Source organism: Rattus norvegicus, chromosome 5 (assembly GCF_021556685.1).
Source record: "Rattus norvegicus strain SHRSP/BbbUtx chromosome 5, alternate assembly SHRSP_T2T, whole genome shotgun sequence".
Taxonomy (NCBI): Eukaryota; Metazoa; Chordata; class Mammalia; order Rodentia; family Muridae; genus Rattus; species Rattus norvegicus.
Genome location: NC_141538.1, coordinates 81187509 through 81204215, shown reverse-complemented (window position 1 = coordinate 81204215; position 16707 = coordinate 81187509). Strand labels below are relative to the sequence as shown.

At 43.5% G+C, this 16707-nt stretch overlaps 2 protein-coding genes across 2 annotated transcripts in view; both read left to right on the top strand.

Moving 5' to 3' along the window:
- Positions 1-16707, top strand: part of LOC148005838 (uncharacterized) — a 43968-nt gene extending 27261 nt beyond the window's left edge. The window contains 2 exon segments of the mRNA XM_087551802.1: positions 15106-16237; positions 16239-16707. Coding sequence (XP_087407928.1) covers positions 15106-16237; positions 16239-16707 — 1601 coding nt within the window.
- Mup4-ps1 (major urinary protein 4, pseudogene 1) lies at positions 6307-8548 on the top strand. The gene is given in 5 exon segments (XM_087551626.1): positions 6307-6462; positions 6771-6904; positions 7133-7206; positions 7885-7995; positions 8343-8548. Coding segments are annotated over 5 exon segments (609 nt in total). The 5' UTR covers positions 6307-6363; the 3' UTR covers positions 8534-8548.

Here is a 16707-nt window from a genome sequence, read left to right as displayed (position 1 = left end):
CCTTGTGGACTAAACAACTCCTGAATTCTTGGACTTTATGGTAACAGATTACCTGAAATACAGTCTGTAGACCATTCTAATAAACTAATCACACACACACACACACACACACACACACACACACACACACACACACTGTAAGTTTTATTCCTCTAGGGAACCCCACTTAATACAATACCACAAAGACACTTACATTTGATTTGTATTGGGTAAGAAGTAATGAAAACATTCCCAAAAGGATGGGAACAGAAAAAAAGTGCTAAGACAAACTCACAAGAAAGGACCAAGAACAGTTTCCTATGGAGAAAGACCTCAGACTATCTAAAGTAACTCCAATAAAAGAATCGAACTTCAGAAATAGGGGTATAGGCCGCTGATGGTGAATGGTGACTTTGTAACCATGACACCCTCATTCAATCCTCAGCACCCAAAAAACAAAAGAACAGAATGTAACTCTGAGGTTAGAAGACCAGTAACCAAGGCTTTTAGTTGAAACATTAGCCTGAAACATTTGTAATGAAAGATGAGATAAATATTTTAACGTAGATTAAAAATGGATCCTTTGGAGCTGGAGTTACAGATGGTTGTGAACCACCATGAGGGTGCCGTGAACGAAACCTAAGTCCTCTGGAAGAACAGCCCTATGATTTTAACCGGTGACAAAGCTCCCCAGTCCTGACTTGTCTAGTTAGACTTTTTTAGTTTTATTTTATGGGTATAAGTGTTTTGGCTGTCTGTATGTCTGTTCACATATACAACTCGTGCCTGAAGAGTTCAGAATAAGGTGTCATATCTTCTGAAACTGGAGGTTGCGAGCTATCCTGTGTATGCCGGAAACTCAGGTCCTCTGTTAGAGCATCGAGTGCTCTTCCCCACTGAGCTATCTCTCCAGCCTCGACTTTACTATTTTTACAAAGGACGATAATGAGTACAAGTTTTGTGCTCCAACTCGCCAGCTACTGCCTGCAAATTATAAGCCCAAACTTAACAGAGACCTAACATGCACAAAGGAAGCCCCAGCAATGCGGCTGTAGAATACAGCGCAACATGGAGGTTGGCCAGTAGGGAGCAACCCTACACCTTGCTGAACTGGCCCTGTGAACCCCCAGCATCGATTTCTTGGTGTGGTTAAGGTTCTAACTCTTTCCTCTGTAGGTGAGCTTAACAGAACTACGCATGCGTAATTACAAAGGCCTTGGTGTGGTTATCGGGTCTGTCCTATTATCTCCAGAGTTTCAGTCCTTATTTGGTTTGTCAGTAGTATTTGACTGGCTCCTCTATATTTTTATATATCTAATTAAAATTGCATTGCATAGTGGATGGATGAAACTGTATGCGACTAAGCTAAGCGCCACAACCAATTAACACGGAATGTCATACAGATTGGTACTTCTCTGCACTCTAACACTTATAGTTATTTTATTATTTATAAACAAATCTCCGACACTAGATTTATACTGTATTTAAGACTGGACTCTCTCTCTTTTTTTTAATTTCCATCTTAAGTAGGTCCATTCTTTGTAGTCATTTTAAAACTATTTAAAGTTCCTTTGCATCTAAATAAATTCAAAGCAATCATGTCTTCAGAAAACCAGTTTCTCTCATAGAGTCCCCACCCCCCCCACACACACCTTCCCTTCATGATAGACTGTAAGCTAAAATAAACCCTGTCCTCCTCAAGTTTCTTTTGGTCATGATATTAATCGCAATAACTATAAATTGTATCTATATAAGGATACAGAATACCAATGTGTTCTTAACACCTCACATTCTATGAACACCATGTACTTTCTCGATAGACCTCCCTCTAATTCCAGCTATCGAGAGTAAGCTTACATGATCTCTTGCCAGCATGTTCCAGTAACTTCCTGCATGATCTCCTGCCTAAAGGTTCTCAACCTTCCTGATGCTATGACCCTTTAATACAGTTCCTCATGTTATGGTGGCCTCCAACCATAAACTTATTTCCTTGCTGCTTCATAAATGTTATTTGGCTGCTTTTATTAATTGAAATGCAAATATCTGATATGCAGGATATAGGACATGTCACCCAGGTGGGGGTCACAACCCAAACATTGAGAACCCATGTAGGGTCCCGATCCACACGTTTGAGAACCACAGATAGCAACTTTTTTCTCTCTTCTCCTGCCTTCCTGTTGGTCTTTGTTATCCAAATGCAGCCAGATGAACTTTGAAAGCACACCTCTGACCATGCTCCTACTGTAATTCTAAAATGCTTCAGGTCCTTCCCAGATACATGAAAACCAACCCCTACCAAGCTCCTCACGGGCCCACATAAGCTGATCCGGGATAAGTGTGCCCACCAAAAATACATACATTGGAAGCTTTACCCATAGTGCCTGAGGGTGTGATTTGGTGTAATTATGGTAAGATGAGGTCTTCAGGGTGAACCCTAAGTCAAGATGACTGACCAGTGTCCTCAAAAGAAAAGACTAGGATACAAGATGGGTCAGAGAAGAGACTTCCTGAAGACCCGGGAAGACGATTCCACCAATGAGGAAGATCTCAGAAGAAGCAGGACGCATCGAACACCTTGCTCCCAGAGTTCTAGCTGCCAGAAAGGAGAAAGTCAAATTTTTTAAAAATATTTTTTTAAATTTATTTTATGTACCCGAGTACACTGTATGTATGAGACACACCAGAAGAGGGCATCGGATCCCATTACAGAGGGTTGTGAGCCACCACATGGTTGCTGGGAATTTAACACACAACCTCTGAAAGAGTAGTCAGTGCTCTTAACCGCTCAGCCATCTCTCCAGCACCGAAAGTCTAATTTTTGAAGTCTCCCATACTGCATGAGTTCGAGAGGGCAGCCCCTGCAAACTGACACAATTCCCTTTCTAGCCTTAACTCATTTCGTAATTCCTGTGTTCACTGTGATCCAGCAAGGTTTCCTTTGGCTCTCTGAACTATTTGTACTCCTGTTTGCCATGGCCTTCACGTATGGATCCATTCTCCCCACACTCTAGAAGGCCCTCTGCCTAGTTCCTGTTAGTCTGGTCAATTTTCTTGTGCTTAAAACAATAGATTATTTTATGTGTATGAATGTTTTGCTTGCATGTATGTCTGTGCAGCACATGCACGCAGTGCCCACATAGGGTGTCGGATCCCTGGAACTAGACTTATGGATTCCTGTGGGTGCTGGGAATTTAACCAGGAGTCGTCTCTCCAGTCTCTCCCTCTTCTGGTTCATCCTGCCTTCCCTCCATCAGCCATTGGTGACTGAACGCTAACACTGCCAAGGCGCTGACCCTTCTGAGCATGCAGTAGTGTGGACGCATGGTTCCTGGCCTGGGTGGCTTACAGATTCCCCTGAGTTAAATATCTTTGTATTGCAATGTTCCTGTGACAGATACCTAATTGGGGAGAGGACTCGAGCCCTGTGAGGAAAGACTACTCATGGAAAGCAGAATGAAATCGCACACATCATGATGCAGTATAGCTTAGAGTCCACCCCCGATCTTGAAGTAAAGACTGCTTGGTTGTGAGGTGTGTGAATAGCTAGCCGTCCCAACTGTTAACTGCTTCAGACTCCCTTGTCTTTGAGCTGAGATGCTGGTCTCTTTGGGGTGCACATCCCCCACTGCATGATCGAGCAAAACTGTGGCATAGCATTTCTGCCTGACACAGGATAACTTCCCTTCCTTGTTTCTGCTGTCTCCTAGCTCCCTTCGTCCTTCACGAGTTCCTGGCCTATAATCACTTTGTCCCTTAAAGTTTGTTTGTGCCTGTTTTCTGGGGCCTGCTCTAGGTTTTGGGAGTTAAGCAGGTTGATTCCAGTGGCTCCAAGCATCCTCTGACACTGACAGAAGCAGGTGCTTTAGAACTGATGTTGAGCTGGGGTCAGCAGTCCTATCTGTCACTCTGTTGGAAGGACTACAGAATATTCCCTCTCTGGGACATGAATCAAATAAGCCCGTGTTCATTGATGTTCTTCTTGGCCCCAAACACACTCTGGCACCATGTGAGTGACTCAAATGTTTCCGCAGGCTTTCTGAATGGGGTATTTATTCAATTAGTTGAGACTCAGGTAAAAAGTCATTAAATCATCTTCCTATTAGTCAGTTTCAGAAATGCTAGCTAGTTACACATGGGCCATTAGCTGTTACACGTACACACCTTAAACCCCTTACCCACCTGCTTTGTCTAGTCATTTCTTAACAGCCTCAGTGCTTCAGTCACAGGAACAGCCCACATGTACTGAAGAGTGTTAAGTGGAAGGAACTGTCTGTTGCCTTCTGCTGGGAAAGCATCTTCTTGCTCATTACTAGAAAAGCAGTAATCTATAGCCAGACGTGGTGCTACAACCTGTAATCTTAGCATTCAGGAAGCTGGAGCTGGGGGATTGCCACAGATCCAAGACCATTCAGAAACTCAGGAAGCTCAAGGCCAGCCTCTATGTGAGTTGCTGGGAAGACAGATCAGTTGAGAAGTACTGGCTCTGAGGGCTGTATGGATTCCCAGCAAGGTAAGATCAGATGCTCAGAACTCACATTAAAAAAGCTGGTCATGGCTGCATTTAACCCCACCACTAGGTAGATGGTGGAGACTGGAGGATTGCTGTGACTTACTGGCCAGACAGCCTATCTGAAACACACTAAGTCCCAGATTCAGAGGGAGACCCTGTCTGAAGGGGATAAAGTAAAAGGAGACAAGGGAGACAACTGGCACCCTCTTCTGTCTCCTGTGTATATGAGCAAAGGCATGTACACATGTGTGCACATGTGTGCACACACACCATAATCAATAAAAAAAGAAGAGGAGGGGAGAGGAGCAGGAGAAAGAGGAAGAGGAGAAAAGAAAAATGATAGTCCCCTAATCAAGCATTTACCAAATGCTTGTAGACCAAGAGGGGCCAGTAGTCATGTCTCATTGAATCTCAAGCTACATCCACCCCTACATATTTTAAAGAAACCCACGTCAGTTTCAGTCTGATGTGTCTGGAGCTCTACAGTGCTGTTTATTCCTCTTTCTCCTATTTAACCATCCTCCCTTCCCATAAAAACATCCCGACCTGTGTAGTGGAGTTAATAAGAGTAATGGCTCCTGAGTCAGATGGACAGGCTTGGGTTTAAATCTAAGTTCTCTCGCTGACTGGCTGTATGGCCTTGTATAGTTACTTGATCTTTCTGAGTCTTAGCTAACACTATGGAAAGATGAAAATAAATAGTACATACTATAGAGAGTTGATGCAAAGTGGAAATAAACCCTATCGAGGACTTGCCTCCTTCTTGAATTCTTTATTTCCCCACATCAAACACTATTTTATGTTTCTAGTTCCAGGGTAAATACAATTTATACGGATACAAAATATGTTCCTATTATATCTGTGTTTCTTTGTAAGCAGACTCTTGACATCATTTCTACTTGGACCTCCATCAGCAAATATGACTTTGAACAATACCTTTGTTTTTCTTTAATGATGAGATTATGTCCAGTCAGTTAAAGTCCAACGTTCTCTGAGGTAAACAGCTGAAGCAGTTCACCTTACCAAGTTAGCAGTTTGCATTCTGAGGTCAATCTTTTGGGGTGGGTTTGGGGGTGGGGGCTGTCAGCTTAGCTTCGGAAGACACTTCCTGATAATCTTTTTAAATAAAGATTTATTATTTTTATGCATATGTTCCTGAATGAGTGAGTTCATATGTACCACATGTGTATAGGAGATCACAAGGACCAAAAGAGGGTCATTTCCTGTGACTGGAGCTAGAGTCAGTTGTGAGTTGCCATGTGAGTGCTGGGAATTGAACCTGGGTCCTCAGCAAGAACAGGTTTCAAAGAATCTGACTCCTTCTTTTGACCTCCTTCTGACTTTCTTGGCCCCAGGTGTGTGCATGGTACACATGCAAAACCAATGCTCATACACATGAAATTTGAATGAATGTTTTCAAAGAAAACCCAAGTAATTCAGCTTCTTCCACACTCCACTCAAGTCTTGAAGCAAAGATTCTTTCCATGCTTGACCTTCCAGTTCAGTACCCGCCCACTCCATTACTGGCTTTCTGATTCCAAGTCAGATCCAAAGTTGCATCTGGTTCCAGATAGCCCTCTTGAACACCCACTGTTTTTCTTGGGATTATGTTTTTTGAAATGTATTAGTGATAAAATCAATCCATAGGAGATGAGAGTGCCAAGTTGGAAAGGGCAGGAACAATCCTTGGCTTCACATCAGTACATGAGAAAACATTCCAAAAAACCTGAGGGAAGGAGGCCCATATGAGAAGGAAAAAAAAAACACTCAAACCCAGAGAGAGTATAAAGACGAGCAAAGTGCTGGAGGTGGAGTGTGGGCACCATCCGCAGAGAGATTGTCCCGACAGAGAGGCAATTCTATTCTCTACCAACATGAAGCTGTTGCTGCTGCTGCTGTGTCTGGGCCTGACCCTGGTCTGTGGCCATGAAGAAGAAGCTAGTTCCACAAGAGGGAACCTCGATGTGGACAAGGTAGGCTCATAGAATTGTAACTTCTGACTCAGAGAGTGCTTTGGAGAACTCTTGAAGCCAAGCGGGTCCTCTGAGGGGATGTGTACAGTGGCCTGTTCTATTAGACAAATGAATGGCCTCAGACATTGAAGTAAGACCAGTTGTATGCTATTCAGATCTAACAAGATTTGGGGACCTCTGATCTCACTGAGAGGCAGGGGCAGAATGTTAGGTATTGTGACAACTCTATCAAGCCAAATTCAAGAAGAAACATGTCCATGCAGTATCCCTGCCCCCTTCTCCCTTAAGCATTTTCTTATCCATTAGAGCTCAATGGGGATTGGTTTTCTATTGTCGTGGCCTCTGACAAAAGAGAAAAGATAGAAGAGAACGGCAGCATGAGAGTTTTTATGCAGCACATCGATGTCTTGGAGAATTCCTTAGGCTTCAAGTTCCGTATTAAGTAAGTGAGGTGTTTGCCCTTAGCTGAGGAAGAATAAATAAGCGCAAATTCCTGATTACTAAAGTATCAGACAGAAACGAAATAACCTTAAAAAAAGCCATTTTGCTAATTTTGCAAAAATATTCAAAAGGTAAATAGAATCAGAAACTGGCGATACCTATAGAGTAGAGGTTGAAATAGCCAGCCAGATCAAAAATCCCCTAAGCATCAGCTTGCTCTGTTTTACAGGGAAAATGGAGAGTGCAGGGAACTATATTTGGTTGCCTACAAAACGCCAGAGGATGGCGAATATTTTGTTGAGTGTAAGTATATAGAATGTCTATATATCTATCCACAAGGAATTTAGTAAACCCTACTACCTTTATCTTGTGTGTGTGTGTGTGTGTGTGTGTGTGTGTGTGTGTGTGTGTGTGTGTCTATGTGTTGCTGGGAATTGAACTCAGGAACTTGCACCTCCCAGTCAAACATTCTACTAGCAAACTCACCACGACCCCTGGTAGAATCTCAAGCACTTCCTGTCATGGTTGATTTAGCCAGGGACATGGGGGCCATCTAATAGCTAGCACCCTGTGGCAGGCAAGGGAGATAAGTATGGTGAGGTGGAATCTGATACTGCCTAGTAGCTAGCACCGGTGTACATTGCTCAGGATGTAGCCATGTGAGACGGCAGACTTATGAAAGTTAGACATGTCGCTTGAAGGTGCTGAGGGAGGTAGGTGAGCCTCAGAGAGGATGAGAGAGAGTGAGTCACTGCAGTGGCTAAGTGTTCTCTAGTGGGCCTCGTCCCAGGGCCCCTTCCTTAGAAGTTACTTCATCAAGTCCAGAAGGCTACAGATGGGAAGCAGCAGACATCCATGCCCCCCATCTCTTCCAGGATATGTATTTTAATGATTTTTATGTTTGGGGTAGTACAGGTAAAGGGTTTACATAATTTCATGCAGACCAGAGAATTTCTGAGCTGTTTCCCATTTCCTCCACAGATGATGGAGGGAATACATTTACTATACTTAAGACAGACTATGACAGATATGTCATGTTTCATCTCGTTAATTTCAAGAACGGGGAAACCTTCCAGGTGATGGTGCTCTAAGGTAAAGTATTTCCACACAGACAATGATCTTGGGGTGGGAAAACAGGAAGGAAACTCTAGCTTTAGTATAGTCTTCCCAGCTTGGTCCTGCCTCTTCTTCACTTTCTGAAGGTCGACGATGTTCACCTGCACCCTGCCTCAAGCACAGTGATGGGCACACTCTGAAATCTCTCCGTGTGCCAGAAGGCCATTCCGTGGGTGCCACGTTCAGGATAGATTGGACCCACACATGTCAACCATGTCACCAGCCATTTCCTCATCCTTATGGGGGAGCCCCTGTCCCCTCACTTAGTTCTGTGGTCAATGCCTAGGACACAGCTGCTATACTCACTGCTGCTCTTTTCACAGGCAGAACAAAGGATCTGAGTTCAGATATCAAGGAAAAGTTTGCAAAACTATGTGAGGCGCATGGAATCACTAGGGACAATATCATTGACGTAACCAAGACTGGTAAGTCAGGACTCACTTATTTTTCTCGTTCTGAATATTATATCATAGAAGAAATAAACCTGGGGGATTGGCTATCAGCTATTTGTTGAAAGCTTTAGAGGCACCTCATTTCCTCTTCGGGGAATATCGTGGACCTGGTACCTGAACACGTTCTTGTTCTCACCCTGCAGATCGCTGTCTCCAGGCCCGAGGATGAAGAAAGGCCTGAGCCTCCAAGTGGGCAATCTCCAGTGAGAGCAAGGAGGGGGTGGGCATGGACCAGACCCTTCCAAAAGCATTAGTATTGTGCCCCCAAATTATTATAAGAATAATTTGATAAGGAGTCTTTGAGGAGAGCTTGAAAAATGGCTTTCAATTATGTGGATTTGTGACTATCTGGTCCTAGTTTGAGCTCTAATGTAAAGTGAACCAAGCACTTAGGTAAGAAAACAAGGGAGTGAGTTTTCCATAGTTGCTGCACAGTTGTGTAAAAAGGGCTCAGCAATGTGTTAAGTGTCATTAAGAGTTAAAGTTTGAAACAGAGAGTAGCAGGATGTGAGTATGACTGCTCTTCAGAGACTGCAGTCCCACTCCATTCCACTCTGGACAATAAGATCTTCATCTGAACTCCGTACAACCTTGGCTTCTTACCTGGAAGTGGAGTTGCATGATCTCCACTTCTCCTCCAGTCTGGAGAGCAGACTCCTTTGACCCCTCTTTCCCATTTCCCAAGACTTCACTCAGATAATGTAGGAAAGTCTTTAAAAGTGGCCAAGGCTTTCACCATTATTCCTCAAGGCAATGACCATTCTTCAGAGCCAAAGGTTGTGGAACCAAGCCTCAGACCTTTCGTTACTTCATTTTTCATAGGCCATCCATAAGGAAAGTATAATTTATTCTATGCCTTTAATCCCTGTTTTCTGGCAAATAATTTTGATTATATTGCAGGGCAAGATCTATTTCTTTATCCTTTGTTCTATACAATAGAGTGCCTCTCTGTCCTGAAGTCAGTCCAAGACGTGCTTAATGGGTTCCTGTATTCTTTCTGCGTGGATTACTCATTACAGAGTGGAGACTTCTCACCAGGACTCCAGCATCACCATTTCCTGTCCATGGAGCATCCTGAGACAAATTCTGCAATCTGATTTCCATCCTGTGTCACAGAAAAGTGCAATCCTGGTCTCTCCAGCATCTTCCCTAGTTACCCAGGACAACACATCGAGAATTAGAAGCTTTCTTAAATTTCTCTTTGCCCCACCCATGATCATTCCGCACAAATTTCTTGCTCTTGCAGTTCAATAAATGATTACCCTTGCACTTAAATGTATGTCTATGTGTCCAGAGGGCTAACCCATGAAAGAATGAGGGGACCTCCCGAGTCCTGTACCCAAGATCCTTCCTCATGTCCCAGAATCTTAGGTGAGTCTCAGGATCTCACCACCTCGGGAGCAGTCCCAAGACCTGATGAATACCCTCTAGGGCTCCTGCCTTAGAGGCTTTATAAGGACCATAGACACATGAGACTTGCTGCACGATTCTTCCATCCATAGACTATCTTTTCCAACAGATCTAGGAGAGACACATCTTTCTAAGGCTCTGGCTGCTCAACATGGTTCAGGACATGCTAGGGGTCGGGGGAGGTCTGGTCATTAGAGGCCCAATGGATAAAGACAAAAGTTTACCCAACACCCCAAAGCATCCTCTGTCCCGTAGTTCAAGAGATTAAATTTGGATCAAGCTCAGGATCCTGAATCAAGTTCTTGCTGTGGTTTGGTACATTATGGCAAAAAGCTGTTGAGAGAGCCAACCAATTTTGCTGAAATCTCCCTCTGTCTCTCTGTCCCCCCACCCCTGCCACAGTCCACATCATTCTGTGACCAAAGCCTCCTCAGTGGCTTCAGCCTCATCCATGCACCACCATGCCTGGCTTTTCACTTTTAGTCTTGGCAAAATTTTGAGACAAAATAACAAATTGTTCACAAGCTAAGCTATCCTTGAGAATACTTACAAAATTAGGTAACAGTTCCAGTCCAGGAATCTGTGGAATACAGAAAATGGCCTGACAATGGTGCCATAAGCCAAGGGACCGCAACCCAGAGAAAGGTCCAGACAAACTCGCTAGTCCCAGGTCAACATGGCAGCTGGAGTTCACCTAAAGCCTTCCCCCTTCGATACCCAACACTTTGTGGAAATGAGATGTGAAATAGGAGAAACTTTCAAAGCCAAGGAAGAAAGTCTAAACACCAGAGAAAAAGCCAATCCCTTTGTAAAGAAGAAGAGAGGGAAGAGGTGAGGGTTGATATGGTCGAACTGTCCAATTCTCTGTGGACTGAATAAGAATGATAGGAGTCAGTAACGTTCATGGATATGTCTGTGGCTTTTCCTCAGAAGAATGGGAGCAGCTGGAACCTGGGCAGAGAAACGTGTACAAGGATACAAAGCTAGAGAACTGCAACAATCCAGCCTCAATATGTAAGAACAGTTCCCCTCCACCCAGAATATGTTCCCTGCGGTCCCTTCTTCCTCAAGTCCTTCATTTTTCCCCTTGATGTTTTCTTGTTTTGTTTTGTTTTATTTTGGCAGTGGTGGTGGTGGTGGTGGTGGTGGTGGTGTTGGTGGTGGTCGTGGTGGTTGGTTGGTTGGACAGGGACTTTTGATCCCTTTTTAGTACTGTTAGTGTTTTTTATCTCAACCCTTGACTGGACAGAAAATACTAAGACACCATGGTTTCATGTGACGAGGTTTAATGAGAGAAGAGTAGAAGAGAGAACAGGTGGCCCAGTCATGGGCACATGGGGGAGGGGGATGGGACAAGAACAGAGGACAACAAAGAGCAAGAGGGGAAGAGAGGGTAAGAGGGAATAAGAGGTGGGGGGGCAAGCAGCTCCTTTTATTGTGTCAGGTACTATACATGCCATTTGCTAGCCAACTGTGGGGCAGAGCATACCTGGCTGCTGCCAAGTAGCTGTGGGGGTGGAGCTTAGACAGAATAGCAACAAGTGCTAGGAATGATGCTTGTGTCATTGCCTCCAAAAGGGAAGGTGTGCTTAGTTGAGATTCATGGGCATCCTTATTTTGAAACATCAGAAGCCATATATGTTCATTAGCCTTGAAAGACCCTGAAGTAAAAAAGTTGGGGCTTGATTTCTGAAGTGGTTGGTCCAACCCTCAGTGTCTACCATTTCTTATGAGTAGGAAATCAAGATCCCAGACAAGTCCCAGTCTCTAAGTTGGATGGAGAAGAGGAGCGATGTTCTTCAGGAAAGGTAAATAAGAACAGCCCAAGTAGTCTGCACAGACTCAAGAAAACAGGAACCAGTGCAAATAAGTCTTTAGTTTCTTGGTGGTAAGCTTGGAATTCTTCAAAGAGTACTTTGAAAACTTTCATTAGGGCTGGGGATACAGCTCAGAATAGAGAGTGATTTCTCACAAGGATCTAGATTTGATCCCCAATATGGAAAAAATATTTTTTTCTTAAAAGTCCCAGGTTTTTGTCTCTTAACCAGGAACTAGTAGAAAAAACACCAGAATCTCTCAGGAGAAAAGGAATTCACAGTTCAGATATTTTCTTACCTTGGAGATTCTAATATCACCTTCTCCTGTAAACCTGTCCACATGAGCAGCTCGCCACAAGCTTTTATTTCATGGAGAAGAAAAGAATGGGTGAATTGAACCACTTAATTACTCCTTAAATCACTGCTTGGATGTGATAGTTACCCACTGTAGCTCACTTTCAAATGGTAAGAGTGAGCCGCCTGGCTCAGGGGTAGGCATGCATAATCTCTTTATAGAGGAGGTGCAGCAATTCCAAATGCTATGCTATAGGATAGCCCGAGAGGCATGGTCTTCCATAAGGAGTAAGAGTATAGTCCATCATCATTCTGACAGTGGCAGGGAGAAAGCTGAAATCCAGGGCTAAGTAGCCTGAAGTCACCTCCCTCACCTAGCCCCTTCCCTACTGTATACTTATTGCTTAGCCTCCAGAAGACTCTTCAACATTCAATCTCATTCCTCTTCACCATATTTAAAAAAGAATCCTCAATTTTCCTTGTCCTCTCCCTGCACACAAGTTCCCTAATTGTCATATATTCTCGTAATAAATTTAGACATTCTTACATCAGTCTCTTTTCTGCATCTCTGGAGATGGTGGACACTCCCAATAATTTTGTTTCCTTCCATTGACTACAAAACTCCTCATACCCCTGCTCTGTAAGTGTCCATCTGTCCTTAATCCCTGGGATGATTTGAATGAGATATCCCCCCATAGTCTCAGGCATTTGAGACATCACCCAGTTGGTGGGTGTTTTCATTAGGGCTGGCGCAACTGTGTGTGTGCCACACACAGAGGTATGGCCTGTTTGAGGCCTGCCTGGTCTACAGAGTGAGTTCCAGGACTGCCAGGGCTATACAAAGAAACCCTGCCTTGAAAAGCAAGAAAAAAAAAGGAAGAGAAAATTATTTTAACCTTAATCAAGTTTTAGGGCCGTGGTATGATCTTGTCGCGTAATAGGACTGTGATCCATAAAACCTTCATAGTGAAGTTGTCTTTTCATACTTTCTGTCTTTTGGGGGAGTGGATACCCATTGTGACAGCTCCATCCATCCCTGTAGGAAGTTGGTTATGGGGCTAGAGAGATGGCTCAGTTTGTAAAGTACTGGCCTCATGAGCATGACCCTGAGTTCAGCTCTTCAACCTCCATGTAAGAAGCTGTGCCTGGAGGTGCACACCTGTAATCTGGCATCAAGGCGGTGGAGACCGGAGCTGGGACTTTTTGGCCAGCATGTCTAGCCAACTGGTGAGCTGTTTGGTGAGAAACCTTGTTGCAAACCTAAGATGAAGAAAACAGTCCAGGAATGGCTTGATGACAAACTAGCATGCACATGCATGGGTATGTGGATATGTGCACACATCCAGATGAACATGTGTGCACACGGGCAAAGATTGTTTTAATCTTACATGTCAAGAGAACAGGTGTAAGTCTTGATCACTTCCTTTTAAGAAGGAAATTTGTCCCTGTCTCCATCATCACTGGGTTTCAGAAGATGGAGAGTCCTGCTGCCTGGAGAGTCCTGCTCATCTCTCTATCCCAGGGTGCGAGTCTTGAGTTCCTGGGTGAAAGAGTGGCTCCAGTTCAGCTTTTCTGGACTCCCCCTTCTATACTATACAGATTTCCACCAAACATTCTCTCTCTCTCTCTCTCTCTCTCTCTCTCTCTCTCTCTCTCTCTCTCTCTCTCTCTCTCTCTCTCTCTCACACACACACACACACACACACTCACACACACACACAGACACAAACACACACATATGTATTTCTATTATGTAGCCCTGACTTGTCTGGAACTCTGCCTCATGAATGCTGGGATTAAAGATGTGTGCCACTATAGTTTACCCCAAACCAGCATCTCCTAAATGCCCTCCATAAAAGTGAGAATTCCAGACATCCATTCAGATGCTCTGATTTTCTCCATAGAAACTGGAGTGGCTATTCACTCTTACCTATGTTTCTCTCTTTCAATGTTTAAAACTCTTACCTCAGATGATTTCTCCATTGCATTTCTATGCAGAGAGCTGGTAAGGGAGTAGGCTGAGAGAAGAAGAGCGTTCCTAAATGTACATTTTTAAATTTGGCAATGTGTAGAAAAAAGAACATGAGCAAGTGTTCGGGCCATGAATCAACTTGAAACTGGCCATCACTTGTTGGAATGGTGACAGGATCAAAGGCATGCAATCGACAAGTCACTGGGAAAACAGGTGGACACCCACTGTAATCCCAGATAGTAAAGCATCTCCCAAGTGAGTTGCTAGGAATTTCATGACTTTGCAAAAGCATCAGGGAACTTAGAGGAACCATGGAGTTGTTGGTTGTTAGTAAGAATGTCCTTGGTACGTTGCTCATGGAAAAGAAGGGAGGAGCAGTGCCCTTCGTAGCTCCCCAGTCATCCACTGGCTCTTCAGTACTCCTTGGAAGATGTGTTCTGTTTTAGTTTATTTTAGGTAGCCTTAGTAAAATTAGAGGGATTTATTGAAGAGGCAAAAGTACACCTCTTACAACCCAAGGGTGAGACTTTAGCCAGACTTCACCAGGAACAAGAACTGTCAACTTAGAGGTCACAGGGAAGTGAAACTATGAAACTATGTTCTTGAGAACAAGTAGTCCTACATTTCTGCTTCTTTCTGTGTGTGGGTAAGTAGGATAAGTATGGCTTTTATAACACTTACATCATGGCATCCTAAATTTAATCACAGTGGGGAGACTAGTAATGCTTTGCTATGTAGCTCCGGCTGACCTCAAACTTATGAAAAGGAATTTCAACCTCCCGTGTACTGGGAATAATAGGCATGTGCCACTATACCTGGCATAACCACAAATCTGTTTTTTAACTTAATGCATTGTTTGTTCAACATTCCTTGTGTGTATTTCATCTTCTATCCTAAGGTTACAAGATCCTGTTTCTAAGCAGCCAACTCTTTCAGTTGTCTTTTCCCTGGTTTACTATAGCTTTCTTTCTATTGGGTCCAAGAGGACAGAGACAGTCCTTCCTGATGCTTATTTTATTATTGGGATGTTAGTGTGGTACATATTCAACCCCACCAAGGAGGGCATCTCTTTAGGAAACTTATACAGAAGTTCAGTGGGGGTGTAGAAACTCACAAGAATCTCTCATCAATTCTATTCTAGAGGTCCAACAAGATGGTGTGCAGATGGAGGGGAAGCAGAAATTCCAAAGGAAACTCACTACAGAAGTGACATTCAGGAAGAAAAGTTCAAACAGTAAGAAAAGCAGTGAGTGTACTTTGTTGGAGAAGAAAAATGTCCATTCAAAACACGATCCTTCTGAAAAAAGATTGCATAAATCCAATTTGTATGGGAAGAACTTGAATCAGAAGTTAGACTTGCCCAGTCAGATTAAAAACTCTGCGAAAAAGAAATCTGATACAGCTAATGAATATAGGAAATCACTCAGCCATTGTGCATCCGATGTGAACAGAGATGAGATTTCAACTAGAAAGAAATGTGACAAGTCACCCAACAATAAATTGTTTGGTAAAGGTGACAAAAACCAAACATGCAAGAAATGTGAGAAAGTATGCCGTCATAGCGCATCCCATAACAAGGAAGACAAAATTCAGACCGAGGAGAAACGGAAATCACCCTGCCATAGTCCATCTAATCCCGACAAGGCTCCGGGCTCTGGGAAACCGTATGAATGTAATCAATGTGGGAAGGTCCTCAGCCATAAACAGGGTCTCCTTGACCATCAAAGAACTCATACCAGGGAGAAACCATATGAATGTAACGAATGCTGGATAGCTTTCAGCCAAAAGTCCCAACTTGTTGTGCATCAGAGAACTCACACTGGGGAAAAGCCATACGAGTGTGTCCAGTGTGGCAAAGCCCACGGTCACAAACATGCCCTCACTGAACACCTGAGAATCTGGACTGGAGAAAAGCCCGACAAATGTAATGAATGTGGCAAAACCTTTAGGCATAGCTCAAACCTTATGCAACACATAAGATCTCACACGGGCGAGAAGCTGTATGAGTGTAAGGAATGTGGCAAATCCTTCAGATATAATTCATCTCTCACCGAACATGTGAGAACACACATGGGCAAAATACCCTATGAATGTAATGAATGTGGCAAAGCTTTTAAGTATGGCTCATCCCTGACTAAACACATGTGAATTCATACAGGCGAGAAGCCATTTGAATGTACTGAGTGTGGGAAGACTTTTAGCAAAAAGTCACACCTAGTTATCCATCAGAGAACTCACACGAAGATGAAACCTTATAAATGTAAGGAGTGCGGCAGCCTTTGGACATAGCTCATCTCTTACCTACCATCTGAGAACTCCCACCGGGGGTTGCCCCTTTGAATATAATCAATGTGATAAGGCCTTTAAGCAAATTGAGGTTCTTACTCAACACCAGAGAGTTCATACAGGAGAGAAATCCTATGAGTGTGTAGAATATGGAAAAGCCTTTAGTCAGAAGTCACACCTCATTGTACATCAGAGAACTCATACAGGGGAGAAGCCCTTTGAATGTTATGAGTGCGGAAAAGCCTTCAATGCAAAATCACCACTTGTTATTCATCAGAGATCCCACACTGGAGAGAAACCCTATGAGTGTGTTGAATGTGGTAAAGCCTTCAAACAAAATGCTCATCTTACCAAACATATGAAAATTCACTCGGAAGAGCAATCTCAGGAGGAAATTAATGTGGGAACTCTGACAGCTGACTGGTTTGGTATTGTTTATCCTTCAAGATGTATTTAG